The sequence below is a fragment of the Paramacrobiotus metropolitanus genome, unplaced genomic scaffold (assembly GCF_019649055.1).
Source record: "Paramacrobiotus metropolitanus isolate TYO unplaced genomic scaffold, Prichtersi_v1.0 Parri_scaffold0000011, whole genome shotgun sequence".
In the NCBI taxonomy this organism is placed as follows: domain Eukaryota; kingdom Metazoa; phylum Tardigrada; class Eutardigrada; order Parachela; family Macrobiotidae; genus Paramacrobiotus; species Paramacrobiotus metropolitanus.
In genome coordinates this window covers 396,234-422,629 of record NW_026570231.1, presented here as the reverse complement: position 1 = coordinate 422,629, position 26,396 = coordinate 396,234, and the positions used below count along the sequence as shown (strand labels likewise).

Here is a 26,396-nt window from a genome sequence, read left to right as displayed (position 1 = left end):
ACATGTCAGGAGATTAGAAAACTCATTAACAGTAAGCATTTGATTCTCAGAAAACCGCCCATACCACCAGTACTTGTAATGAATGTAAACGACAACAGCAAACGATACCCAAACAGTGGCAAACACCACCATATCGTGAGCAATAAGTAACAAAAAAAAGATACCGTATGAAAAAACTGCATACCGTATGAAGACAATTAAGTAAGGACGCTTACTAAAAGTTCGTGCACACTGCAAAATCTTCCAAATGAAAATTGTACTGCACTAAATAAAGCCTACGCTCGTCCTGTAAGAAAATTCAGAATTGGTATTCCGTAATTATTTCAACTTTGCAGCTTTATCCAATCAGTGTCCATGTCGTGCTGCTCGTTTTGATGCTGCAAAATGAGCCGGGGGAATTCCCGCATTTTCCGATCTTTTCGGTAAAAAACTGATGTTAAAAGATCCACAATGCTAAAAGGCAATTTTTAAACATCCAGCAAAAGTCGCAATATTCACAAATACTGATATATCGTCTGTATTTTATAACAAAACCACAAGATTAAATAGTTGCCGGTTCTTTTAGCTGGTAAGAATTTCAGCCAATTTAAAATTTTTCGATACTACTAAGACCAATCAAATCAGCCAATTATATAGCAAAATTTTGCTGATGCAGTTTACAAACTAAGTGTCTGAACGGCTGAGTCAGACTCGACCCCACGTCTAATGATAACGACGAGAATCTGATTATAAACGCTCCTTCACGACCGGAAGCTGTCTGCGCTGCAGGCTTTGTAACTCACCACTCACCAGTCAGGAATCTTCTGGCTAGCTCTATTAGTCTAACGAAAAATCGCATCAGCTGGATACCCCTTACGATTTGTCTCGTTTTCCCTTTTTCACTTTCTGTTTTATACTCCGGAGAGCAGATGCTACTTATGGTTTTATGCATCGAAAATACGAGGACTGATCGGGCGAATGCGACGCATTCGTCGATTTTAGTCCCTGACTCTCGGCTCTCTACTGTCATGCACAGCTAAACATTTTAAAACAAACCTGTAATTTCAGCAATAAATTAAATTTCTACAATTTAATGCCTCACCATATCAGTACCTGATTTGGCAGCAATTAAGACGTTTAATCGCACAGCTGCTGGCGATCGCTGCACACCATGATGCGTTGATTTTACTACTGGCTGATGGTAGCTTTGTGAGGTGGTAGCATCACGGCCGGAAGTGGTGCTCTGTGTTAACGGTGTGACAATCGCAGACAGGTTCGTTAGTCGCCCTTGCATGGTGTTGCAGTCAGTTTCGATCATTCTGTACTACAGGTGAGGAGAACAGAAGAACACACTGACGAGGGGGAGGCTGTTGATACAGAAGAGCCACTGAATCATTCACACTTGGAAAATGAAGACGCGGTGACAGTAAGAGCAGCGTAGTAAAACTGGATGAATTTTCAAACACAAAGGTGCGTGAAGAGCAGAAGAGCGGTAGTACCGATGACAAGTAGTAACAGTCTGCGATGACAGATGAGACGCGACCTACATATTAGAGCGCTGGATTAAAACCAAGTGGAATGGAATGCTAAACAAAATAACGAAAACAAATAAACAAGACAAACACGCGCCACTGATTCGGCTGGTGTTGGATAAAATGAAGGGCTTAATCTTCGCTTTTAACGCCATTCTTCTCCTCCGATCCAGCTCGTCCTCGGCGACGACTGTCATCATTGCGCGGGGATCCCGAACGGGAACGTTCACGTTTGGCATCGCGCGGACTCCGCGAACGACGTCGATGATCACGGTCCCGACTGCGGCTGCGCGAATCACGATCGCGACCATTTCGTCCTCCTCGACGATCATCCCGATCCCGACCGCCACGACGATCGCGATCATCGCGGCGACCTTCTCCAAAACGCTTCGGCTTGCTGCGTCCACTGGACATTTCCACGCGCACACGACGCCCACATAGCGTTCGCCCATCCAATTCACGGGAAGCGTCTTCGGCATCGCGCGGATCCTCGAATTCGACGAAGGCAAAACCCGGTGGATTACGGGCAACCCACACATTCCGCAGAGGTCCGTAACGGCCGAACGCATCTTCAAGCTCACGCCGATCTCCATTGGTTCCCAGATCACCTACATACACTTTGCAATCAAGCGGACACGGCCCACGAAAATTACTCCCAGATCGTGCCATTTTGGTTTACTGAAAAGAGAAAATATCCGTCAAGATCTGCATCACATCTATTTCGAAAAGCGCCAAGAAGGCGCTGCTTTCAAGTTCGAAAGTCTTACTTTGAAAAACGATAGCAGTATAAGATGTCAAGAGAACTGCGAAAATGGATATTAACCTCACTTACAAACTAAACTTAGCTTAATTAGCCAAGCTGAATAAAAAAATCAGGTTAATATTGCATCAAAACTGCAAAGGTATTTTCTGTGCGGAGAACTGCGAGTTACCACTACCGAGTGCCGAGTGCCGACCTTGCGTATTCTGGGACAAATCTCGTGCTCTAATGTATCTACGATCCGCAATGCCATATTATGGGCTGTACCAAAGCTGGGAATGGTCGTCGCATGAGCATCAGCCAATCATACGTGCGCATCGAATTTATTTTTATTTCCAAAATGCCCACAGTTTTATTGCATGCGCCAATGCGCATCGATTATATTTTTGCCCGTGCCCGAACCCCGAAATATTTCAATTTGAAAAAGATCAAATTACTTACAGTAACTTACTCGTAAAAGTATTTTTCAAAGTAAAAAAGTAATTTACAGTAAGTGTAGTTCTACCAGTACTAGTATTTTAAACTTTTAAACAAGTAAAACGTCAGCAATATTTTGTGAAATCGAATATTTAGTTCATACTGTCGAGTTCTTTCCTGTTTTATTTGTTGCGTTATATTATTTGTTGTTTTACCTATCAGTATGACTTGAATCAAGTCCAGAACTCAAAACTTCAGTTTGGAAGTTGGCTTCCGTTTTCATGGATCTGGCAGGATTCTGGATTCTGGCTTGTCACTCTCAAGCAAAAGGGTGAGTTGAGCAAGCAAGTTCAATAATTATTACCATACTTTGTGCAAATAAAAATATCGCACTAGTTACCTAGTAAGCTACTATCTCAGTAAGTAGACGCCGTTTATTCAGCAACGAGTTTTATTGCTCTTCAGTCTTCGGGTTTTTAGTTATCTCTTGCAGTCTTGCTGTCCATTTTTTTAGGCTCTCTCAGCTTCGCTTTTGCGGTTTCCCCTTTCGGACGGCTTGATATCCAGAAACTAAGACAGCGAACGTTGATGTTCCAAGATTGCCTTCCGCGATGCGCTGCCTCCTTAGAATGTTACTTTAAAATGGAGAGTACCAGACCTATCTTGGGATTCCACGACCTTCTGGTGGTGTGCTTGTTTTAGGAGATTGTTTAAGCAGAGTGTTTCTGAAACGACTAAACATTTGGATTCTCCCAACGGACGGGGAAAGTGGCAGTTTTTTAATGCGTATGTCGTTGATTTGTGCTTCGAAAATTATGGACGAAGCACAGTCTTCTGGAGAAATGTTTGGTGATTCCGAAGAGGCTTCGACTTCAATTTTACAAGACGCCTGTGAGAACGCTTTGGAAGCATTTGATCTGATCTCTTTGCTGCCTGAAGAGGTATGTGCGTTCGTGTTTCGTCCGTATTGGTTTTGTTTGTGATGAGGGTCTTGGTGCATGAATGCTGCTGACAAAATACTAAAGCGTTTAAAATATAGAAACTAATGTATGCTAATTTATAAAATATATAAATAATTAAAAAATTAAAAGCCAAAACAAGTCATCAATAAATAATTTTTTTACTGACTTGTTTTGGTTTTGATAAGCTCTGGTCTAAATTAAGTCTGCAAAAATTTCGAAAAATTGAAATATGCAGTACTTACAATATACTACCTAATAATAGAATTCAATCGGTACGAGTACTGTATAGTGACGATAATTATGGTACGAGTAGTCACCTATAGAAGCAGTTTCTGTACTTAATTAATTATGATAATTTTTTATTTCGTTGTTCAGAAATTTAATACAATAAACTAATATGCTGTGATAATTCTGCCGATTCTGCCGTTATATGTTTTTGGTCAATGGATTGTCGTAGTTGACTCTTCGAATCTTTGCGTACTTGGAAGCCAAAGACATTTGTCGAGCGTCGCAAGTGTGTCTCTCTTGGTGTCGGTTTGGAGAGAGTGATCTTTTGTGGCGAAATAAAAACAGGCAGCAAGGATTCTCGGATCGACGTGCAGACCTTCCGCTGCTGAAACATAGTTTAGTGCGTAGATTAACCAGGAGTTTGTGGAAAGTGAATTTTGCACGGCATTTTGTGGTATCTCGCAATTGGAGATACGGTTCCACTCGACCAGTCAAGGTACGTTAGCGGAATTTACGCAACATTTTGAGATCTTTCTGAATAGTAATATGAGGTACTAACATTTTGTTAGGAGCTACCAGCGCACCAAGGCCACATGATAACCTGTTTGTTACTGACAGATGACAACAGAATTGTTAGTGGCTCTGACGATGGAATAATTAAAGTGTGGTCCGTTCAGCGCGGACAGGTATTGTAATGTGTCTATGCTCTAAATTTTTAGTTCAGCTTTTTTCGCGTTTCAGTTTTTCAGATTTTCTGATATATTTCAGTGTTTGTACACCTTACCCGGCCATGAAGCTGGTATCTGGGCGATGGAAGTCGAAGGATCTCTGCTTGTTAGTGCCAGTGTAGACCGTACCGTTCGGATATGGAACTTGGAAACTGGCGAATTGGATACCGTGATGGTCGGCCATGCACAAACTGTCCGCTGTTTGGCGCTGAAAGATGGGATGTATGTTGCACGTTGTATTATACGCTTGTTTTTTTTTGCTTCCTCTCAGCTCGTTCGTTTTTCTCATTCAGTTCCCCATAGCATTTTAATCGCGAACTGATTTCATTAAAGATACGTATCGGTTATTTGAATTCTGAGGTTGTTGTTCACTATGTTGCTTCGCCGTGTGCCGTTTGTGTTGTCAGTTTGTTTTTCTCGTCCGACGGGTTATATCTTTAGATGTGTTAGTGGATCTCGGGATTGTACATTGCGCGTTTGGAATGTCGGTCTGGATGCCTGCAATGATTGGACCAGCAACAAGCGTATGAACGGCTGCTTAGGAGTGTTGATGGGACATACGCGAGCCATACGCTGTGTCCGTTATAATGGGATCTATATTGTCAGCGGATCTTATGATACTCATGTCCGTGTTTGGCATCCAAAAGAATTTATTTGCCTTATGGTACTACTTGGGCACGCGGAACGACTATATGCCCTACAGGTTTGTTACGGTAGTATAGTAAGCTGTAGCATTAGCGCTATATATTTCACGATTTTACAGCATCTTTTGGTGTATATACAGTATTTCAGCCGTGGGTGTTTTAGCCCTGTTTGCGGCATTAAATGAAGAAATTGAATTATGACCTTGAATTAAATGCCTGATTTTCTACGCTCCGCATACTAATGAAATTGATAGCTTAATCGAGGTGGCATCTTGTTGTTGAGCATAAATTGATAACTGAGGAAATCAGCTAGAGTAGCGTTTGATTTCGTCAAAACGCAGCTCATTTGAGCTGAGCTGGTTTCATTACCTAATGGCACGTGATGTTGATGCGATGCAAGGTCACCGAAATAGCGGGATTGTACTGGTATAATGATAGTATAACGTAACTGTTTATTAATAATTTGTTTGTCTCGGTGCTGAATGTTTCTGTTTTCAGTTCGACGGCGTCCATATTGTCAGTGGCTCTCTGGGGAATACGATCAGGTGAAAGGACAACCACTTTAAATTTTCTCATAGGTAGTAAATTTTTCGTACACAGAATCTGGGATGTCAAGACCGGAGCATTGAAGCATTTGCTGGTTGGACATCAGATGCTTAGTTGTAAAGCCCGTCAGGATGAACATGTGGTGATTACAGCCACCCCGGATTCTGAAATCCATGTCTGGAACATTCAGACGGGAGCTTGCATACTAACTATGGGATCTGGTATGGCAGTTTTAACGCAACAGAAGTAGTCATGTAAACGTTTTGTGGTAATTCGGTTTTGTGGTGGTAATCTACCATTCGTTTTATTGGTTTACACTGCAGTAGTACTCTGTGCAAGGAGACGCGTTTAAGGCATCACTTTCGTGAGTATTATGTGCAATAATGTAAAATTGATGCAGTTCTGGATATTATAGTAGTTCTGATGACTTCATGCTATACTTCTACAGAATTCTTCATATGTTTGGACCGCGAGTTACACTGCTAATTTTGCCATTACTTTTTGCAGATGTTGAGACTCGGCACAGCAGTGGTGTCACTAGCGTGTATTTGGATGAGACCTATGTAGTTAGCTCGGCGGATGATGGTACCTGCAAGTTATGGGATCGCCGGACGGGTTCGTTTATCCGCGATATTGTTCGGCTGCCGACTCGCGAGATCGGCGGTGTTGTTTGGCGGATCACAGCTAATCATAGCACGTTGGTATGTGCCGTGGGTAGTCGCGATCGGTCGATAGCGGATGTTCAAGAGACAAAGCTGTTGTTGTTCAATTTTGATACGGAAACTTAGCATAGAGTATTATTATTATTCACTGGTCAGTTTATCACGCCAGAATGTTTCGCGAAGAATTCCAATGTTGTTGTGTGATCGTTTGCTGCCTTTTTGTGCTTCTGTGTTGAACGTATTTATTTTGCTCAGTCATGATATGGTTCGATTTGGTCTCGTTGTTGTTATAGTTGGAGTGCGGTTTTGTTATTTGGTAGTGTTACCTTCAGATCTTCGAGTCGTTGTTTTGATTATACTGCAAAAGACTTCCACTTTGTAAAAGAAAAAGATGTTTTGAAAAGGTCTTTAGCGGTTAGTTTAAAGAAGTCAAAGATTTCAATTAAATTTGATGTTATGTAGTGCCTCGGTCTGCGTACTAAATTCCTTTGATTGTTTTATAGCGTGGAAAGGTATAATTCGTTTAATATATAGAGTCGTGACTAGAGAGTAATAATAGAGATTATGCGCGGTAATGCTATGAGTGTGTTGTGCACAGTCCCTTCGCACGTTAATTGGGACAAATTCTTCATTTGATTATAACTGCTGAGCGAAGCTCACTTTGTACATATTGAGAAATAAATTCCAAAAATAGAGATTGGCGCTTTTTTGTTTAAGTACGGTACAAGTGTTGCACGGTGGTAGTCCTGTGGTGTATTATTATCAAGTAGTCACACTATTTGATAATAATAATATTAGTCTCCTGTGATGAGCTACGATGTTTTCACCCATACCCCCATAAATTTCCATTTCGCTTAACAATTGGGTGAAAACGCTATTAAATGTAGATCGTCTGGCGTCAAAAATTGTGAAGTTTATCTTGGCATGCAAATGCTTTATTGTGAGATTCTTTTTACAGCGTCTTCTCGCCATAAATACGACAGGATTTAGGAAATTACGTAGCGTATGCAGTAGCTGCCACACCTTGCACCATGATGCATTCAGTATAAGCGAATCCTTGCCAATCTAGCAGACCCCATCAGAAATCAAAAACAGGATGATTTAGCGTTTTGTGGGTAATTCAGCAGAGGGCGGTGGTACAACATTATTCGTGTTTGCTTACAATCATCGGTTTTGCGGAAGCGAGGATAAGCCCTAATTGCTCGGATTAAGCAACATTGCTTAAGGTATATAGATAGATTCATGTTTCCGCTTTTCGCTTAAAGCTAGTGGGATAAACGGTTTATTGACGCATAACAACAAGATTGTAGTCATTCTCGGATGGAATTAGGCTGTCCAGCTTCTTGAAGTTAGCTGTAGTCTTTCCGGTTGGTGTGGTGGTTTTTGCTACCGATGCCTCCTCCGTTTTGACGAAATTCTCCAGGTCTTGCACTAACGCTTGCCGGAACATAGCCATAGCGCAGCCGCGAAAGATGTCGTTGTTGAAGCACCCGGCACTGCAATGAAAAATATGAAAGTATAAGAAATGCGAATTATGTTCCCGGTAACGAAAGCATCAAATACCTTTATTCAATATTTGTGTTTACACGAAAACACTTCTTGTCGTATAATAAAAAAACGAATATATAAAAGTTAGAAATACAGTAATCTTGCTGCTGGCTCATGTTACAATAATTATATGAAAAAGTTGACTTAACGTGCCGCATTTATTCTTAAAGTTAACAAAAAGCCGGTAAAACATAAGATCTGTAGAAATATAGATCTGTCTATTCCTGTACAGCAGTCGAAAACATGTATTAGTATCTCATGTTAATTCTAGTAAAATTTTGTATTGTAAACATTAAGGTATGGTAGCAGAGAAGATTAAATATGCTTAAAATCTAAAGGTGGCACTTGCTATCTGTAGTTTTCAAACTAATAAAAAATCAGGAGGGAAATCAAAGCCAAGCCAGAAGGCAATTATTATTTCTAGCGACATCTGCTAGCACTGCCATAAGCTGTAGCGGCTTAACTTTTATATATGATTTCCGGCTCAGACCGTCATATTGAATTTCCTGTCACATCGTTAACATTTTATCGTTGCGTTCAAAGAAGTCAGGGTTGTAAAACCGCAAACATGCATATTCGTACAATTTGTCGACGCTCTTGTTTTGTCACACACTCACCGGCAACTGACGTAGAAATTGGCCACACGGTATGTCTGAAAACATTCATCACACAGACGGTCTAGCTTGCCGGAAAGTTCCTTGTTGTGTTGAGTAATGCGGCAATTTTCAATTGGAATATCCTCTGGCTGACGTCCAGGCCGGGAGGCTAGTTTTCCATCGGGCATGAACTGCGGTGTGTTCTCGATCAGTTCTCGAATAATGGACTTTCCAGCAACGGCATAAACCAAGGTAATGGCGGCAAAACTCAGCAAAAATAAAGTCGACGGCGAGAACATGGACGTCCGCATTTCTGCGAAAATACACATAGATCAAGCGATTGCAGCAAAGCGTAACGTGGGTTTAAAGGTCAGGTGGCCTTGATCAGTCCGTATTTGTTGTACGACGCAATGAATTGACAGTATTTTACTAATGGCCTCAGTTTGCGATTTCCCAGTACCCTCACAGTCCCACGATGGTGATCTGGGCTAAAGGTCACCCTTTGTAAGTGCAGTGTTAACGCTCTTGGTCTCGTGCTGTTTTTCCTCGCCAGATGTATCGCAGTCACTTATCATCCAGGTATCAAAAATCTGTACTCAACTTTTGAAAGAGGTTTATCACATAACGAAAAAACGAAAAAGAAACAATACAATGCAAATCAGTGTGCATGTCGGCAGCTGGCGTTGTGTATTTAAACAGATACGATGTCATAAAACTCACTTACGTATTTTATACTGGGACACATGCCCAGAGTATGGTACCCTTATTAAGTACTGTTCGGTTACATCAATGTAAGTACAACAATTCCTGCTCCTCCTTTGAATCCAGGGTGGTCATATCATTATACGTACAACGGTATACATACAGACAATACCAGTCCAGTTCACCCGGCCGTACATAATCAATTATTAATACTGAGATCGTTCTTGAATTTCGAGGAGGGGATCCGTGTGACTCCCAGTTGTATTTCCCCATCCCGATTACGTCAATATCAAAGCGATACTGTCAAAATGTATCAGATTAGTATTAACGGTTTTCCTAAAGCTTCCCTAGCGGCTTCATTCCCTTATTGTTAGCTAACGATGTGCAACCATTAATTTAGCCAATCTCTGACGATAAGAGGTGGAGGGAGTGTTAACACACGCAACAGAAATCTGATTTTTATACACGACTTCATCTGTATTGAATGCATTTGTCTGTTGGTTTGTCATCAGCTATCGAATAGTTTAAATTAGAATTGAATTGTTCTTGCCACTGTATGCACGCCATATATATCGCACACGCATAACATGACCTTTCGAATTTTCGCTTTTTCTTGAAAGGCATTCCAGTTTTTCGTCCTGATAAAAAAAAAACTGCAAAATGATTAGCAAGGCCTTACCACGTCCAGAAAATGTAGCGCTTCCTATGGCCGCTCTGCTTAATGATTATATGATGAGGTCTGGATGTTGCAAATGGACAGGGTTCGTTCGACGTAGGCGCAGCTGCTGTGGTTGGGTGAATATGTCCCAGTGAATTAGCGCCGTCTGAGTAATGGGCAATACTCAAAGGAATGTGACGAGAATAAACAGAAAACAGAAATAAAGGCAGACAGTGCCTTTCGCCAACGTGTTCCACGCAGGACGATCACTTAACAATAATACATGCCGGATCTAATTTTCTGGATACCCAACAACTGTATCCCGTGCCACATAAAGTATTAAGGAAGGCGGATCGGGATCTAATACATTTATCAGTCATAGCGTTCCAGTCTTCACGATATAATAATTAAGGGAACAGAAGCATCTATCCAGCAGTTGGCGCGATTTTTTTCACGGTAATGCAGTATAAGGTCAGGATTCGTATGCGACGCGACAGCTAAATATCGAAGAACCGAACTTCGGCAAGTGTCTGGAACCGTTGTATACAGGAAACTCGGTGATCTGCATACATACAAACCAGTACTTTCCCTATCGTGCTTACTTTAGTGGACGCTTGACGTGAAATTCTTGTTCCGGCTTCCAGTATACGTGTGCACACATATATTGTATTTCCATATACTTATATGTAATGAAGGAGAATTTACACAAAGAACTGATTGGTTTATCAACGTCAGTCGATCTCGGCTGGGTTCAAGGAGTTCCACACCAGTTGCTATTTACGTATATTGTACAGCACCGCACAACCGAAAATAATCGAACTGGTGATCGGCGGCTGTCAACATCCAGATGGTTGAACTAGAATCAAAAATTTTTCTATGAAGACACATGAGTGGAGAGGCCTTAGTCAAAACATCGTTGCTGTGCGGTGCGCTAGATTGTCCGATCCGTTGCTAGTCATGGAGTTTAAAATGAAAATAAAAATGTTTCTGACACTGGATATAAATAAGTTCTCTGTAACTGTTCTATGTCGATAGGTTAAAACTATTAACCTATCGCAGCTATAAATATTCACTAGGTGCCATCGTGGGTTTCGCGATTGCTTTGATCTTTGTTTTCAGATAGTCTCACTAAGGATGTCTTTATTATTCGGTTCTGCTTATTATTACGGAGTTACTCAAATATAAAAATGCTTTATATGCTTTGGCATTGGCAGATAGCACATTTGAGTGTAAGCAATATAACTAACTAAATGAATCTACTAGCGACACGGAAACTTTTCGTACAAAATACTAAATACTGTGCATATAAAATTAAATGTTAAATTAGCACATAAAAATTGTTTAAATAGGCAACAGTCATCAAAGTAACAATAATTGCAAGCGCGGGCACACTAATTCGCAGTTAAAAATTTAAACATTGGCACTAAGAAACTTCCTGGTGATCGTAGAAGGGATACGGATGCTATACCGTATATTTACAGACCAATTACAAACCATACGCACTAAAATTGTCTGCCCATGAATTCACAGTGGAGTTCTGTTAACGTACTACTCTAACTTTCTAAGGTAAGTAGGGTAGCTTGCGACTACTCAATAATATTCGCATCTTTTTTCACATCGTCGCACGTCGTGACCTTTTGACGTCTTTTGAATCAAATCTTTGTATGGCGCTGCAGCAATACGCACCAAAAAATCTACTTGATTTGAAAAATTAAATGATAAGTAGTTGCGTAGATATATCAGAATATTCCACTTTGCAGTATCAATACTGTAGCTACACTGTAGCATATCTGTCTTTGGGAGTTTCGCGCTATATTACCTTATGCACACTGGAGCTCGCATGCCAGAGTACGTTTAATTGTGCCGAAAATGTTTATGTAATGCCTAATTAAATCACTGAACGCGTTTGATTTCGTAACTTTCTGAAACTGCTGATTGATCGCGAACGTGTGCACCCATCTAACCTAAGTATATTACGGTGTCGTGTGGTAGAAATGTGTTACCGAAATATAGCCAAATTCTTCCGATCCGATTTCAGAACTTTTGCACCAGACACGTGTGCAGGGCATGTGCCAGAACGGAAACGAAGTCAATTTTCAGAAGATTACGTATGTACCCAGGCTCGGGTGTGGTAAGACAGAGCGGTCCTAAAATCTATAAATAAAACGCTTCTTTTTCGAGCTTACTGGTTAGCATGAGTTGCATGGACGGCGCAAGAAAATTAATGATTCGGCTTATGTCTGCTCGATCCCGAGCATCTGATCTAGATACTTTAAAATTTTATAGCAAATTTGCACGCTACACATGTTGGCTTTATACTGCAAGTTCAACCTTGCTTGTAGCTACTTCACAAGTACAGTATGAGCTACAACTAAAAATGGTAAGATTGAAAGAAACATATCTTCTATGTGATTAAAACTTGTATTTTAAAAAACATTTTTACCATTGTATTACGGGAAGCGGGACCCATATATTAAATACATACTATACAACAAAACTTGAGTTTATAGAACTGTCCATCGTTAGTAGTTTTAAAACTTATAATTGCCCCGCGCTGCATATTCATGTCGACAAATTTTCGGGTTATATAGTTTTGCTGGTACGTGATATAACTGAAAGCCATTGAAATAAATAGCGCTTTTTTCGGGGATGGGAAAATGTGGATGTACTTAAAATTAATTGCATCATATTTATGAGTGCTTGATTAATTGTCAGTAGAAGTAAGTATACCTGGACTACTATTTGTAGCCTACGTATACTCTACCACGTACCGTACTTGCTACTTACCGCTTTCTAAATACAGCATCTTGTTAACTTTCTTGCACTTCAACACGACCGGTACTCGCACGACGCACCAATGTAATTCAAGACCAACTACTTAAATTGTATTTATTGTTCCATCTGGATATCGTTAAGAGGAAACGGAATCGTATACACGAACACTACTCGGGCGTAAAATACTCAGATTACATTTTCCGTAAGACTTCGTAATTGCACGATTCATTCGAATTCCCGCACACTTAGCAGAAAGTAAAGTAAAGAAGCCAAACATGGATACTGAGAGGTCTCCACTGACCACAACAATGTGCGCAGTAGAAACGGAAAAGATTCGCGCGCGAGAAATTCTGACCAAAAAATTATACCACTGATTTACGCAACAATGAATGTAGCAAATGATTACAGTATGTGTGTAGAGCGGAAGAGAAAGAGATGCATTCAACGGAAAAGAGAACAAAATAAAAAAAGTGCAACTCAGATAATATTTATACATTTAATTTATGTTCTTACACCACACGTAAAATGCAACAAGACCAGCATCACGCTTATGTAGCTGTGGGGTTGAATGCGGCATACGAGCGGGCAGTGATGAAATCCACAGCAAACCTTACGAATTAGTTACAGCCATTTTTTCTTTTAACACACGACGTCCCGAATTCTCCCGCCATCAACCCTTCTACTTCTTCGCAATGATTCCCACGAGATTACAGGCCTCATCCAAATCTTCCTCCGAGTTCATGTAGGGTGTCCCATAGAAGGAGCAACGCTTTACCTTAAAACCGGCTAAGATGGCTTCACGGGCCAGAATGTCAGGGTCGTAGCCGTAAATCCAGTCGTTGGCCCACAGCCGACCTCGGCGTGCATCAACAAACATATCCTCTGTCACAACTCCCGGCCATTCATCGCCAATGTACTTCCGGTGATGGTATGTGTCGACCGCTTCTGTTTGATCAACGAATAAAACACACCGTATATAGACTAATCAAACAGTCGTACTCAACAATGTAGAAAAAAGCCCTCCGGGGGTCAGTTTACAAACGGACTTGTCATATGGCTTATTAGCTGCCAGCCGGCCACCAACTATATTGTTTAGATGGCTGGAGTGCGCTAATAGTGTTGTGACGGGAACAAATTAAACTTCTTGGCATTATGCATTTGAGTGATAGACAATTATTAAATCAAACACAAAATTGGACTAAAACAATTCCGTTAGGCAAATCGCCGCAAATGTGCTTCGATCAAAATAGTGATTCAGAAATGCTCATGTTCAACATGGTTGTATTACTACGGTTGTATTTGACTTCTGAGATAGCACAAAACTTGAGTACAGTAATGCAAAATCTTCGGTCTGTCGCTTGCCATTAGAGGTACCATCAGTTACAACAAAAATCCAAAACTCCGAAAATTGAAGATGAAAATTGTACAACTAAAGACCAGAGTAACATTAAGCGGTAAATAAAATTTTTTCATAGTTGCTCACGCACTAAGCACATTCTTCCATACTTTATATTTTGCACAAAAAACTTTATCGGATTCCTGTCAAGGCGCTTGCAATTTTCTTTACTGAACGCCACGGCCCACAGCTGACCCCTTTACCAGCAACTTCTCAAAATACCAGAAATGTTTTGGTAATCGGATAAACGGAGAAGAAATTTTTCCGTCTATACTGGCATCTCACAGAGAGAAATATTCCAGTTTAGTAGTAACCGAAAATAAGCTTATTCATGACGGCAAATACTGCAAAACAATTACGAGAATTTTGTTGGAACTGCAACATTTATAATTACCTTTGGTGGTGTTGGAGTAGGGAGTATGTGCCGTAATGCACATAATTCCGCCGGGCGCCAACCACCGGTAGAAATCATTCATCAATAGCCGGCACTCGTAGGGCCGTAGCACATTGATCCACCGGGTGGCCAGTATGCCATCCAGTGAGCCGGTGCCTATTACCAGCTGCAGGGCATCCCCGGGCTTCAAGGTCAGCTTTTCGCGCTCCTGTGCCGACACCGATCGATACAGTTGATCCACGCGTTCAGGTTTCAAATCATTGGCAATCACATGCGCGCCTGTCTCCAGCAACTTTTTCGTTGTGAAGCCATTGCCAATGCCCAGATCAGCTACGGGCTTCTCAAATGTTTTGGCCAAATCGACAAATTCCGAACAATACGGATCGAGCGATTCGTTATCCCAGCGCGACTGGTTTAGATCGGTTATGAAGTTCTCTCGAACTTGCACATCTGACAAACACACAAACAGTCACATGTGTGTGTGCGTACAATTATGACAAACAAACAAATAAGTGTCGGTGCATAGTTTCGTGCACACGCATTTTTGTGGCTTCACTTACCACCAACGTGATGGATACTGAAGGTGGACATAATAATGGTTATCGCTGGGGCTTGGAAAACGATGTGAAATGCAGCGATAAAGACGGAGATCAAATATGTAGTTAAATGGTTCTTCCTTGCCAAAACAAAATGTGCTGATATGTAGCTGACGTCCTTTCAAAGGAATCACAGACTGGAACGAAAGATCAAGGGAAAGTGATTACATTGGTGGGACATAAATGAATGTCTGCCAAATGGACCACAACACAAAACCCTACAAAACAATTGATTGTACCAAGTAAACAAGGTGCTTTCTCCATATCAATATCTGGTGGGTAAAGAACTGCATCAATGCTAAGCTGCTATTCATTTCTTCTTTGGTAACGCACGCTAAAATGATTTGGAGTTATCACGCATGTACTCATTCTGGTTACGCAAAATTTTTGCAACCTATTCTAAAGATCAAATATCTATATAAGAGCAAATTTAACGAAGATAGCAAGCCATAATGCAACGAAGGTAGCACCTCTACCATATTATTTGTATTTTAAGCTCGGTTCACAAATTAAAGTTTCTTTTACGAGTTTTGAACAACAGCGGATTCAGCAATAATATTGATTGTAATTACTCCAAGTAACCGGAGAAAACAAGAGCTCAAATGAATAAACTGGTTGAATGCACACGCCATAATGTAAACTACTGTTACAGTTGTACTTGTAGTTACTGTACTACGAATACTATAGTATCCGCAATACGAGTACTCTGCATGGGACCTGCTATAATATCTTATCAACAGTTACATAACAGAGTACAAAGGGGAAAATTCTTTATTCATGTTATGCTAAAGAATCGTGATTATCTAATATAATTACGCAACACCAGTATAAACTGCAGTATCAAAACGAACAATCGTGTGGCAATATTTCAGCGATATAATATAACTTAAATACCCTGCAAGTTGCAACTCAAAGTTATATCTTTATTACTGTAGCCGCCCGCACAAGTTGCTCCATTGGCAGATCCGGCCGCTGCCTTCTCCCTGCACACACTGCGCTGAACAGCGAGCAATGTGAGGCCAAATATCCGTATACCTCACTCTGTGGGGCAACTTGTGCGGGCGGCTACAGTACAACAACTCAAAACGTTAACAGTTTACAGCAAAATTAAGTAGACTTGCGCGTTCTAGAATTTATTATTCTGAATGTTGAAAATAAAACCCAAGTGCTGGGTTCACTTTTTCAAACATTTTTAATACTGGTTTTTATCATTATGATTTTGGAATCCCCGTAAACAGGTCACAAAATACATACATCATCCTCACACGTTTTCGTGAAAGATTATTGACATATTTGGTGAAATCATATCATTTACAAAACTTACCAACTAGGTCATTCCGGTTCGTTCCTGACAAAATTGCTCAATAACAAAAATCCGACTTTCCACACGATAAAACGATTTGCGTACTCGGCTTTTCCCCCGTGTCACGAACAGATTTGCCTTCGCGAAGCGCGCAGGCTGATCACGCTGGATCTAGGAACAGAATAGAATGCACACAGTACACACTCGCGATCGGTCTGCTTAATGTTTCATTTCAGTCCTGCGGCATCAGGTCGTCTAGCAAAAATTAGACGGAATTCATGAGTGGTGACGGTAGTATACACTATACAGTATACCCGGCGCTGCTTTGGAAAATTATATATCTGCTATCCATCGTCGTAACCGGTTTATAAATGAAAGCGAAAGCAACTACTGCGCCGCTCTGCTTGCATCAAACGACAACACAGCTGCTGACAACAGCATCTTCTACGGCAGAGCTTAAAGTTTGCTTAAATGCCACGCCACTACCGTGTACAACCGGCATAGTTAGGCCCTTTTGGTTCTGAATGACAAAATCGGAAAGGAAAGCAAATTAAAATATCGATATCACTTCGTCATTCGATGAAGTTGGCTGCAGCAGAAGTGCGCCAGACAAAACTGCAGACCAGAATGACTAACACGGACCGCTTTACGCTGACTAATCGGAAGTACTCTTCAAGAAAAAATTCATAAATTTTTTATGCGGAGAGCTTGCGATAAACTGGTAACACCGGCGCTTAATACGGCAAATAATACCGCGAAAATCCACAAAAAAATGCTCCGTACCTGATCACATTATTAGGTACGAGTGTATAGCGCGAGTGCAGCTATTTGAAGTGCAGTATTATTTCCTTGGTTTGTCATCGTTCAACAAACGCTTACTACCATTGCAAAACAAATTATATTACTTAACAAAAATAGTGAAAAACGACGCCCAATTCACAATCCGAAATAACACATATGATGAGTTATACACACACCTTTCATATTTCTCTACACAGTAAATTCATATGTACATTGCTACATATGAATTTACTGTAGATTTTCCGAAACAATTTCATGGATAAATCACAGTCAGCAATCAGCCAGACTAACAGTGGCGGTTACCCAATAAAACAAAAACAGCCGACCATAATACAAAAACTTCCAGATGACAGAAGAACTTGTGAGTTAAGCCTCTTATTTAAACGTATCAGTGCGTTTTGGTAAAGCACTGTCGTCAACCATTACCGTGCGGTGTTCAGATACAACAGGGACAGACTTCCAAAATTGTAAATTTCGCAAATGATCTACATATTTGTCAACCCATTTTCCTTAAATCAATGGTTTGCTTCAAGGTCTTGGATCATGGTGCGTACCTTTCTCCAAACACCAGCGAAATCCTAGGGGCTCTCCTTTTTCTTCTGCCTTTCTCGCGCTTTTAATCCTTTTCAATTATCGTTGACAAAAGTATGGCACCTCAACTTCACTGCAGCAGTCAGAGCAACTGATTTCCCACAGAAAAATACAAGAAGAAACCAAAAAAGTTTTGATTTGTGTCCAGGATGATAAAATCACTAGGAACGAGATTTGAAATATATTATTCAACTTTCAAGTAATGTCTTTGACAGCTGGGAAATGAAACGAAGGCGCTGCAGAACACTTATGATTGAGGCAAAGGCAAAATAATTTAAAGTAAAGCGGATGTGGCCATAGCCGCTGTACAGTAGTGTACAGTGTAAGTGCAAATTTCCGCTCGGTTTTGCCGTAATGCAAAGAAGCATTATGAAAAAAATACAAACGAGTCTAACCGTAAATAATTTAAGCTAGTTTGCTTCCTATGGAGCGCAATCTTGTGATGTACCTAGTGACGCTCTGTCCTCAAGGTGGCCGAAATAAAAACAAAATTTTGCTTCTTTCTATGAGGCGATGAATCCACGGGCGCTATCGGCTATTCCTAATCTTGACCATTTTTTGCAAAAACGTCGGTGACACTGTAATACCCTGTATGGCCGTGTTGCTGACAGCTGCTGACTAGACAGTAGTGAACTGCCTGGACTCTGAACACACTGAATATCGCTGTCAGTGCGTTCTCCCTCATCCCTTTCTGTACCGGGAATTACTTTCCGTCCGCATTGCGGCTTCTTCTTGTGCCCCGTGTTTGGTGCGAATCGATTATCCCTACTTCCCAATCAGACTTTATTGACCGTGTGTGTCCATGTCTAGCGAACATAAAGCGCGCTAGCGCGTCAGATGGCACTGCGCTGCTGTACGTACTTCACTCAATTCACTGCTCCTGTGCGCCGTGGGGCTGGTACACTGTACATATATTTCATCCATGCTCGCGTTCGATCCCTGTTCTTACGATAGTAAACTTCCACAGTCAGTTATTTTATAGCTCTACTAAATGTATCATATTGTGCAAGAACTGTGTACATAAAGCCTCTAAGCAGACACGGGGAAGGCGGTGGCCATGCTGCATGCGTGTGAGAACTGCTCGTGAAGCCGGCCAGACTCTCCGCTACTTCCGGTTGTCGATTAGGATTACGTAAGGCATATTAAGGCGCAGGCTGCGTTGTTAGTACAATAGGAACAGCGATTGTAAGTCACTTGCTGGCCCGGGAGCTTTGATTTTCTCGCTGCGATACTTGTTTGACGTCGACTGCAATCCCAAATGTCCGCTCAGAACCATACTTTCCAAAAATCCCCTACCCGTACGTAGGCTCTAGATTATAAGGGAATTTTAGATTTCACATGGTTCAGGCTCCGTCCACTAGAAACTACTGCGTCACATAAACAGTACGTTACCAGATTGAATAGCGTTTAAAATGCTTGTACGGATGCACACTTGCAGTAACGTACAGCTGAAAAATAAATTGAGTCGAGAGTGCCCAGAGCGTGACCAACCTGCTCTCGGGGAGGCGGTTAGAGCACATAAAAAAGATCCACAGGCAGCATGCGCTGGCTTGTGGCTCAGCCATACGGCTGAGCCGTTGCACAGATCCACGCAAGGCAGATAGTTTTTACGCGTCAGCCAACGACGTTAGGTTACGGCGCCTTACGTCGCGAACGGACGTAAATCGACCCGTAACGCCAACTTCTACCCGCAAGTCGAACTGGACGGAACTTGTTTTGTGAAATCTAAAATTCGCTATAGAATTAAAGTATGCCCACAGTCATTAAGGAATGCTGATTCATTCCTTCTGTACTCCTTGAGAGCGGTGCTGGTATAAGACTTTACCTTTAAAAGTACAAGATGTAACGAATTATGAATTCGCACTATTAAAGTACCGACTACCGTCTACCGGCATAGTTGACGACCCTGCCAAATAAAACAATGCAATCAAGCAGCGATTTATTACTTATGCAATACGATCGACCGACGTGCTGAAAAATATTATTTTATACATGGTGCCGTTTACCTTTACTAGGCTGAGCTGATGCTGAAAATCGGTTACAAAGCAGTAACTAATTTACGCTGCAAAAAGGTCCTAATTAACCCGTACCAAAGCGCCCAAAACTGGAAGAGCGGTACGCAGCTATTTCGGCACAGGGAGAACATCTTATAATTATTACGAAATGTTATAACCAGTGACCTAGTTTGTGCAACATGTGGGGAATCTGTCTTTTAGACTGCTGCTTATCTCGTTTGTCATGTTTTCAGGATTGGTAGATTTGCTGTCTGCGAATTTTTTGTTGAAAACCTGTATTCCATTTGGTTAATCATTAAATATGTTGCAATGTCGAAACGGTCGGGCACGGTAAAATGCACTGCTGTTTTTAAGAACGCTCGTGAACATCTTTCTATATACGGCTAATGAAGTGTACGCAATATTCCGCGGATCTTACACGAATCTCCATTTGATCCCATTAATTTACAATTTGTGCAGAAATAAACGGGAAAAATTAGTACTAATGTAAGACTTGTAAGTCCATCTCAAAATTTAATCTCCTGATCGGTTTATGCTTTTGTGGATGCGCGAATAGTGCGCCGTATCCTTCGATCTTTAAATGCCAGAATTAAAAGCTGTTGCAGTTAGTAGGCTGGACCATGGTCATTCTGTAAATGTGGCGCGTATTCAATTCAAATTTCCTGTCGACTTTGGAGCACCATGGGGTGTGACCGTAAAGAAATCATTATACACCTGTTGTACTTGCCCCATCTAGTTTTAAAACTTATGTTGCTCTGAAGCAAACAAAATAGTGTAGTTGTAATCGTATTACCATCAGCGATAATCTATTTATTTTTTTATCATTTTACTGTACCGCGATCCTACTATGCTTCGGTGAGGCCTACCCGTATGGTCGCTTAAGTGAAACACTATGTTAAGTGAATGGGCGATGGTCGTTTAAGTGAAACACCCGAAATATTTCATTCCACAAACCGATTTCCTTCTGGTTTTCTTCTTTACCCGATAGAGCTAGGCGTGCTCTTCACATAGTACTTGAAATTATTTAAAAAACTTGAATTGTTTTCTTGCAATTGCGTCGGTAAAAAAACAGTGACGAAACGCTTAAGCCACGCCACCCGAGCCACTGCACTACGCCATGATAATTACAGTCACTGCCTCACACGTGCGGCTGCGCCACCCTTATGAAGACTGCATATGTACACAATACTTAAATACGAAGACAGTGTTGCGCCAGAGCAGCTAATTCAATAAAATTTTTATTGTACTTATAAAATCCTGAATCAACGGCAACAAAAAAACTTCTGCGAGTAAAACAAATCACCGGTTAGTTGGATCGCAGGTTAATATTAAAAATCACAGGTTAGTGAACACAGGCTAAAAATTCATAACAGGGAAAGACGGCGGGCGGTGATTAACGGGACTTCTTTGGTTTGGATTTTGGTGCTGCTTTTTTCTTCTTGGCTCTTTCGGACAGCGAAAGCGAAAGCCCTTTTTCTTTCACGTCAGAACAAGCTGATATTAAACGTTTATCCATATTACTGTTTATCATTCAGTATCACACTCCAGAAAGCATAATTTTAAGAAATAAAGAAATAACTCGCATTAGAAACAAACAAATCTGAACTAAATAGCGCAGCCGCACATGTGAGGTAGTGACTGTAATTATCATGGCGTAGTGCAGTGGCTCGGGTGGCGTGGCTTAAGCGTTTCGTCACTGTTTTTTTACCGACGCAATTGCAAGAAAACGATTCAAGTTTTTTAAATAATTTCAAGTACTATGTGAAGAGCACGCCTAGCTCTATCGGGTAAAGAAGAAAACCAGAAGGAAATCGGTTTGTGGAATAAAATATTTCGGGTGTTTCACTTAAACGACCATCGCCTATTCACTTAACATAGTGTTTCACTTAAGCGACTATACGGGTAGCTAGCCGTCCAAACACTGGTACCAAGATGCTGCCAAAAATAACCTGATGCATTGCAAAAATATAAAACTTAAAACCTGTAAATATGCGTACAGTAGCATAGCAAGAACACTTCTGCCTTCCCATTTAGAATTTATAATTAGAATAAGCACTTACATCTGCAATTTTTATTTAAATATTTAAGTATTTAACTACTTTTTGTAATTATCTGAATAGGCACGAGTAGCTGATGCATGAAACCAAAGAAATGTATGTTTAATATTAAAGAAAACTTTGTTACTCTTTATGTATGGCTGACAGGGCGTTACACACGGCCCACTTTCGTTGTCCCTTGGTCCTTGATAGAGACATCCCTGTTTTCTCCTATTCGTTTTGACTAGCACAGTAAAGCATGCATTCGCTGTCCGCAACGTGATAAACCAACCAGGTGGCGAGTGGTGCCTGGCCTGATCGTGTCCAGACTATGTGGATTCACTTCCATAGGCGTTGCAACGGCTACAGCAAAATAGGAACACATATTATTTTTGCTATATCCATAATATTTATAATTTTTCGCACTGTTAACGGTTTTAATATTAAAATATCAGTCTGGATCGACATGAAACTTTGTGTTATCAGTCCGATACTTATGGGCATTTGACTTCATGGCTACACGTTTGCGTTTCCTATATTCTCAAATTAAGCAGAGAAATTCAGTAAGTAAAACAGGTACATTAACGTCCACATTTTATGCCATGGATCAGAATTTACTTCTGTTAAGTTTATGATAATTACTCGCTGCAAGGGAAATTTTGTAACGATCGAGTAACAGCATGTTTCTTTACTGATATCGGTAAAATTAATTCTGCTTAAGAATAACGTGATGCTATCGTTCTCCGATTTATTATTAATTGACAGTACATGGTGCCCCGAAAATTTGGATAAGTGAATAAATAAATACGAAAAGGGCACGTAAAATGAGCATTTTTGCAGGATTACTGTTCATGATGTATTGTACAATACATCATGTGAGCTAACTGGTCAACACTATACGGTATATAATTTCAAAATGTTGCTTTAGCAGTTTGAAAGCGCCTTTGTTACTTACAACTGCTTTTTGATCCTGTTTTAGATGGAGTCGCCTGGAGTTGTAGTGCGGATACTGCATTAATTTGATCATCCCGGGCAGTACTTTTCTCATCGGTTTTTCTTTATCTTGGTATTCTATTCGTAGCGATTCTAGTCACGCAACGATGGATGAAGTGCGGGCATTATGCGAAATGTATGAGTTAAGTGATGTAACGGAAGAGTCATTCAATATGGTGGAGAATCCAACGGGCGAAACAATGCTTCCCGCCCTCGTGTCCACTATGGCAAATTTTCGTCCGGTTTATCATCCTGTTGAACGGGACTTTACCGGTGTTCCCACGTATCCGTTGCTCAACCAGTTAACGATACCGACCTTTCCCCATACCGACCAACTTGTTTATCCTGAATACATGATGGTCTATACGCAGTCAGGGCTGCCGGTATTTCAGTCGCCAGCCGAAAACGTCAACGAATACGCCATGCCCTATACGGAACCCAAGATTGATCATTCGGAATCCAAATACTCGAGCATACCATGCCCTGCCGAAATGTTAAATGTGGTTGATCATCCGTCCGGACCGGGCCCCACGGAACGGACCATACCGCGAACGCTGCACATAACCGCACCCCGCCGCGGTCGTCCACCAAAACACGGAACCCATTCGGGTCCAATATTGCTGGTCAACGAGAAAGGTCGTACTATGCCTAAAGAGAAAGAGAATCTGCCGTTCGTTAAACTGCAAAAAGGACACTGTGATCTTCCTTTCACCAGCATATCTTCTGCTAAAATTACTAGAATCACTGAGGAAGACTACAATGGTGACTGTGAAGAAATGGACATGGAATTTCCTGAGTTAGACGCAATGGATGACGATGAAAAAGACCGCGATTATCCCAAGCCGCCATATTCGTACAGTGCGATGGTCACTATTGCGTTGAAAAATAGTAAAAACGGAAGGATGACAGTGCGAGACATCTATAATTTTATGTGGTAATTGCCTCTTACTTCTTGCAACTCACAATACTTATCACATGCGCATTCTTAAATTTCTGTAAGTGGCTGTGGAATGTGGCATATATATTTACGTTTCACATATTCTTGGAAATCAAAGTTTTTGGGAAACTTGTTTACATATTGCATTAATGAAAATGTCTTTTTGCAGCAAACATTATCCGTACTTCAGAACCGCATCGGCTGGCTGGAAGGTTTGTATTCACTTTATAAAATAAACGATCTAGAATTTTGCAACTGGATGGGTCTAGTTACAACTTATATATATATATATATATATCCCCTTCATTGCTGCACGAGAAATTGTTTTGCAGAATTCTGTACGACACAATTTGTCCTTGAATCCAGGATTTCTAAAAATTTTTACGGAAAGCGGTCCAGCAAAGGTGAGGAGGTCGTATTGTTGCCTGTTTCAGGAAGAACCAGTAATCATCTATTGCCATATTGCCTACAGAATTCTAAGACGACTTTCAGATAAGTCTCGTACACCATCACCTTTATTATAATCCATAACAACAGGAATTTTCCTACTTAAAAAAGTTTCATACTTATAGTAGGTACTGTTGTAGGCGAGAACGGCTTGTCGCTGGGCTATAAATCCGGATCGTTATGCCAAGCTGAACGAAGACGTTTTAAAATGGCATGCAAAGAACTTGGAACTAATAAAGCGAAGCATGAGAGATCCAGGTACTGACACTGTCTATCTTCCCCTAATGCCATGTCGCGTAATTAGAACAAGTTTTACTTAAATTTATAGCCCCTTTTTTTCCGGGAGGATGTGATAGCATCTCGAATACGAATATTGCTATGTAAATTTAACGCTGATAGCGCAGAAGTATTTGTAACGGTGGTTGGTCGATCAACGGTGGTTGGTCGATTACTGACAGATTATAAATAACTTTTTTTTTCAGAATTATTAAGCAGTTTGGAAAAAGGCTCGGGCGTAGATTTCCGTCTAGCAGTGCAAGGTGTGACTATCCAAAAGAAAAATTTGGGAAACAATCGTCGAAAAAGTTCAAAATCGGTAATGTATATTTTTTTTATTCATTTTTCGGCTGGTGTTTTGGGAAAAACAAATAAATTATTGCTCAGATTCAGACATTCGGGTATCTTCCAACGCCTATGTAGGTTTTTTGTGCATTATGCGCGGTAGAAACGACTGGTATCGTGACTCATCACGATCCGGAGCTTATCTACGCTCTGAATGGTCAAAGCACCTATACCGCACGTATTCAAGATACCGCGCTGCACAGCTCCGTTTTTAACATACCCGTTCTTATCTCTATGAATCATAACTTGTGCACCATGATGCGCTGCACTGGCCGTATACCAGCTAACAGAGAAAGATGTCTGACTCTTCGTATTGTACTGGTTAGTATGCTGATCCAGCAGGATTACGCTGCATGCCTAACATTGCTTCAGAGTTTAACCGGAAGCGATGTTACGGATAATCCTGACAGTCCCTTCATGACCTGCGTGGACGAATTCTTGGAAGCAGCCAATCCAACATTTAAAAAGGGTGCCGGGGCAGCTTTTTCACGAGCAACAAGTCATTTGCGCTCGTATGGAGAACTGAATGGCGAGACTGGATGGGGTAGCGTTCAATTGCCTGAATCGTCTACCTGGAAGGTGTCTGATGAACGTACTGCAACTGTCCACGAAGCGAAATGACACCTGTTCCGAATAAAAGGTACCGAAAGCATAATTAACGTGTTCCAAGGTTTCAGCAAAATCAAATGATTTTATGCACGGCAGAATAGTATAAAATCTTCTTTTACTACAGAACGAATACATAAAGGTCATTCTGGTCATCGGGATATGGTGTTTCATCACTGAAAAGGTCATCAGTGAAGTTTAAAGATTTAGCATTAATGATACTTCTATCGATTGCGAATAGTTGGTCAAAAACGTCGTCTTGGTTTGTCGGTCAAAAACGTCGTCTTGGTTGATCAACCTTCGCTGTTTGTATTCTTTTTTGTCTGGTCAGTGTGGAGTTACTAGTGTTTTAATTATTAATTGATGATTATTGTACTGTAATTGCTGAATATGCTTAAAAACTTTGCAGTGCTGATCTTCATTTATTATCAATGTTGCTTGCGGTGCATAACAGTGCAAACAAGGTACAAGAGTTTCGTATGTTTGGTGTGGATAGGCCATGGACACAGCTTTTAAATAAATTGACAAAATTTCAGGTTGTCGGTTGCACGTCTTTAAACTGAAATGGCTGCATAAATGCAATACATTTTTACAAACTAAGAAAGGGCAGTTGCGTTTAACCTTTTGAATAAACAACATCAAATTTACTCTAATATGACTGCTGCTTCACTTCGCGGCATTTTGTTGGATTCTCGATGTTATGTCATTTGCAAAACGCGACAGGCATTTTTCTGTAAAGTTTTTTTCTGTAAGTACTTCAAGAACTACTGCATGGTCTATTATTAAGAAGAGGTTCTACCATGTTGGGTTACCAAAATTTTAATTTTCGAAACTTTTGTAACTGCAATCAACATGGTCTGGCCTACCTCCAGACGAAAGTTCGGTTAATCAAAATTGCAACTTAAAATGATATAAAATTTTTT

The 26,396-nt window shown here is 40.8% G+C and overlaps 5 protein-coding genes across 12 annotated transcripts; 2 read left to right on the top strand and 3 right to left on the bottom strand.

Moving 5' to 3' along the window:
• Positions 1-22: 22 nt before the first annotated feature.
• Positions 23-2,473, bottom strand: LOC129583538 (serine/arginine-rich splicing factor 3-like). 3 transcript variants are annotated; one of them, XM_055475357.1, is made up of 3 exons: positions 2,279-2,467; positions 1,609-2,189; positions 1,329-1,522 (listed from the first exon to the last, which is right to left on the bottom strand). In XM_055475357.1, the coding sequence occupies exon 2, from the start codon at positions 2,178-2,180 to the stop codon at positions 1,644-1,646; it is 537 nt and encodes a 178-aa protein (XP_055331332.1). In that variant the 5' UTR covers positions 2,181-2,189; positions 2,279-2,467; the 3' UTR covers positions 1,329-1,522; positions 1,609-1,643. The 3 variants fall into 3 exon arrangements, with proteins under 3 accessions (XP_055331331.1, XP_055331332.1, XP_055331333.1); XM_055475356.1 differs by having other exon boundaries at positions 23-2,189; XM_055475358.1 differs by having other exon boundaries at positions 1,329-2,189; positions 2,344-2,473.
• A 224-nt stretch (positions 2,474-2,697) lies between these two features.
• Positions 2,698-6,919, top strand: LOC129583527 (F-box/WD repeat-containing protein 7-like). Of its 2 annotated transcripts, none has more exons than XM_055475339.1 (9): positions 2,698-3,019; positions 3,203-3,629; positions 4,108-4,374; positions 4,448-4,564; positions 4,647-4,828; positions 5,048-5,309; positions 5,749-5,795; positions 5,851-6,017; positions 6,304-6,919. In XM_055475339.1, the coding sequence occupies exons 2-9, from the start codon at positions 3,471-3,473 to the stop codon at positions 6,582-6,584; spliced, it is 1,482 nt and encodes a 493-aa protein (XP_055331314.1). In that variant the 5' UTR covers positions 2,698-3,019; positions 3,203-3,470; the 3' UTR covers positions 6,585-6,919. The 2 variants fall into 2 exon arrangements, 1 of the variants encoding a protein (XP_055331314.1); XR_008689790.1 differs by having other exon boundaries at positions 2,699-3,019; positions 5,851-6,160; positions 6,304-6,437.
• A 556-nt stretch (positions 6,920-7,475) lies between these two features.
• Positions 7,476-10,826, bottom strand: LOC129583575 (crustacean hyperglycemic hormones-like). 3 transcript variants are annotated; one of them, XM_055475426.1, is made up of 4 exons: positions 10,565-10,826; positions 9,984-10,459; positions 8,624-8,915; positions 7,476-7,954 (listed from the first exon to the last, which is right to left on the bottom strand). In XM_055475426.1, the coding sequence occupies exons 3-4, from the start codon at positions 8,911-8,913 to the stop codon at positions 7,741-7,743; spliced, it is 504 nt and encodes a 167-aa protein (XP_055331401.1). In that variant the 5' UTR covers positions 8,914-8,915; positions 9,984-10,459; positions 10,565-10,826; the 3' UTR covers positions 7,476-7,740. The 3 variants fall into 3 exon arrangements, with proteins under 3 accessions (XP_055331401.1, XP_055331400.1, XP_055331402.1); XM_055475425.1 differs by having other exon boundaries at positions 9,984-10,826; XM_055475427.1 differs by lacking the exons at positions 9,984-10,459; positions 10,565-10,826 and adding an exon at positions 9,063-9,609.
• Positions 10,827-12,946: 2,120 nt separating this feature from the next.
• Positions 12,947-18,091, bottom strand: LOC129583510 (uncharacterized). 3 transcript variants are annotated; one of them, XM_055475315.1, is made up of 5 exons: positions 17,782-18,091; positions 16,448-16,597; positions 15,088-15,341; positions 14,528-14,977; positions 12,947-13,682 (listed from the first exon to the last, which is right to left on the bottom strand). In XM_055475315.1, the coding sequence occupies exons 3-5, from the start codon at positions 15,116-15,118 to the stop codon at positions 13,417-13,419; spliced, it is 747 nt and encodes a 248-aa protein (XP_055331290.1). In that variant the 5' UTR covers positions 15,119-15,341; positions 16,448-16,597; positions 17,782-18,091; the 3' UTR covers positions 12,947-13,416. The 3 variants fall into 3 exon arrangements, with proteins under 3 accessions (XP_055331290.1, XP_055331289.1, XP_055331291.1); XM_055475314.1 differs by having other exon boundaries at positions 15,088-15,260; XM_055475316.1 differs by lacking the exon at positions 17,782-18,091 and having other exon boundaries at positions 15,088-15,260; positions 16,448-17,115.
• Positions 18,092-22,969: 4,878 nt separating this feature from the next.
• Positions 22,970-25,746, top strand: LOC129583716 (forkhead box protein M1-like). The gene is made up of 7 exons (XM_055475648.1): positions 22,970-23,796; positions 23,969-24,011; positions 24,132-24,203; positions 24,387-24,504; positions 24,729-24,841; positions 25,240-25,507; positions 25,601-25,746. The coding sequence occupies exons 1-6, from the start codon at positions 22,970-22,972 to the stop codon at positions 25,486-25,488; spliced, it is 1,422 nt and encodes a 473-aa protein (XP_055331623.1). The 3' UTR covers positions 25,489-25,507; positions 25,601-25,746.
• The last annotated feature ends 650 nt before the right edge of the window (positions 25,747-26,396 follow it).

What these genes read in the sequence shown, in the direction of transcription:
- LOC129583527 (XM_055475339.1), top strand. Translation starts at nt 3,471, where the DNA reads ATGCGTATGTCGTTGATTTGTGCTTCGAAAATTATGGACGAAGCACAG. An exon ending in TCTCTTTGCTGCCTGAAGAG is followed by an intron (nt 3,630 to 4,107) that starts GTATGTGCGTTC and finishes GGATTGTCGTAG; the next exon opens with TTGACTCTTCGAATCTTTGC. An exon ending in CATACTAACTATGGGATCTG is followed by an intron (nt 6,018 to 6,303) that starts GTATGGCAGTTT and finishes TACTTTTTGCAG; the next exon opens with ATGTTGAGACTCGGCACAGC.
- LOC129583716 (XM_055475648.1), top strand. Translation starts at nt 22,970, where the DNA reads ATGGATGAAGTGCGGGCATTATGCGAAATGTATGAGTTAAGTGATGTA. An exon ending in CCGCATCGGCTGGCTGGAAG is followed by an intron (nt 24,012 to 24,131) that starts GTTTGTATTCAC and finishes ATTGTTTTGCAG; the next exon opens with AATTCTGTACGACACAATTT. An exon ending in CGGAAAGCGGTCCAGCAAAG is followed by an intron (nt 24,204 to 24,386) that starts GTGAGGAGGTCG and finishes GTACTGTTGTAG; the next exon opens with GCGAGAACGGCTTGTCGCTG.
- LOC129583575 (XM_055475425.1), bottom strand. Translation starts at nt 8,913, where the DNA reads ATGCGGACGTCCATGTTCTCGCCGTCGACTTTATTTTTGCTGAGTTTT. An exon ending in AATTTCTACGTCAGTTGCCG is followed by an intron (nt 7,955 to 8,623) that starts GTGAGTGTGTGA and finishes TTTTCATTGCAG; the next exon opens with TGCCGGGTGCTTCAACAACG.
- LOC129583510 (XM_055475315.1), bottom strand. Translation starts at nt 15,118, where the DNA reads ATGTCCACCTTCAGTATCCATCACGTTGGTG. An exon ending in CAGTATCCATCACGTTGGTG is followed by an intron (nt 14,978 to 15,087) that starts GTAAGTGAAGCC and finishes TGTGTTTGTCAG; the next exon opens with ATGTGCAAGTTCGAGAGAAC. An exon ending in CTACTCCAACACCACCAAAG is followed by an intron (nt 13,683 to 14,527) that starts GTAATTATAAAT and finishes TTGATCAAACAG; the next exon opens with AAGCGGTCGACACATACCAT.
- LOC129583538 (XM_055475358.1), bottom strand. Translation starts at nt 2,180, where the DNA reads ATGGCACGATCTGGGAGTAATTTTCGTGGGCCGTGTCCGCTTGATTGC.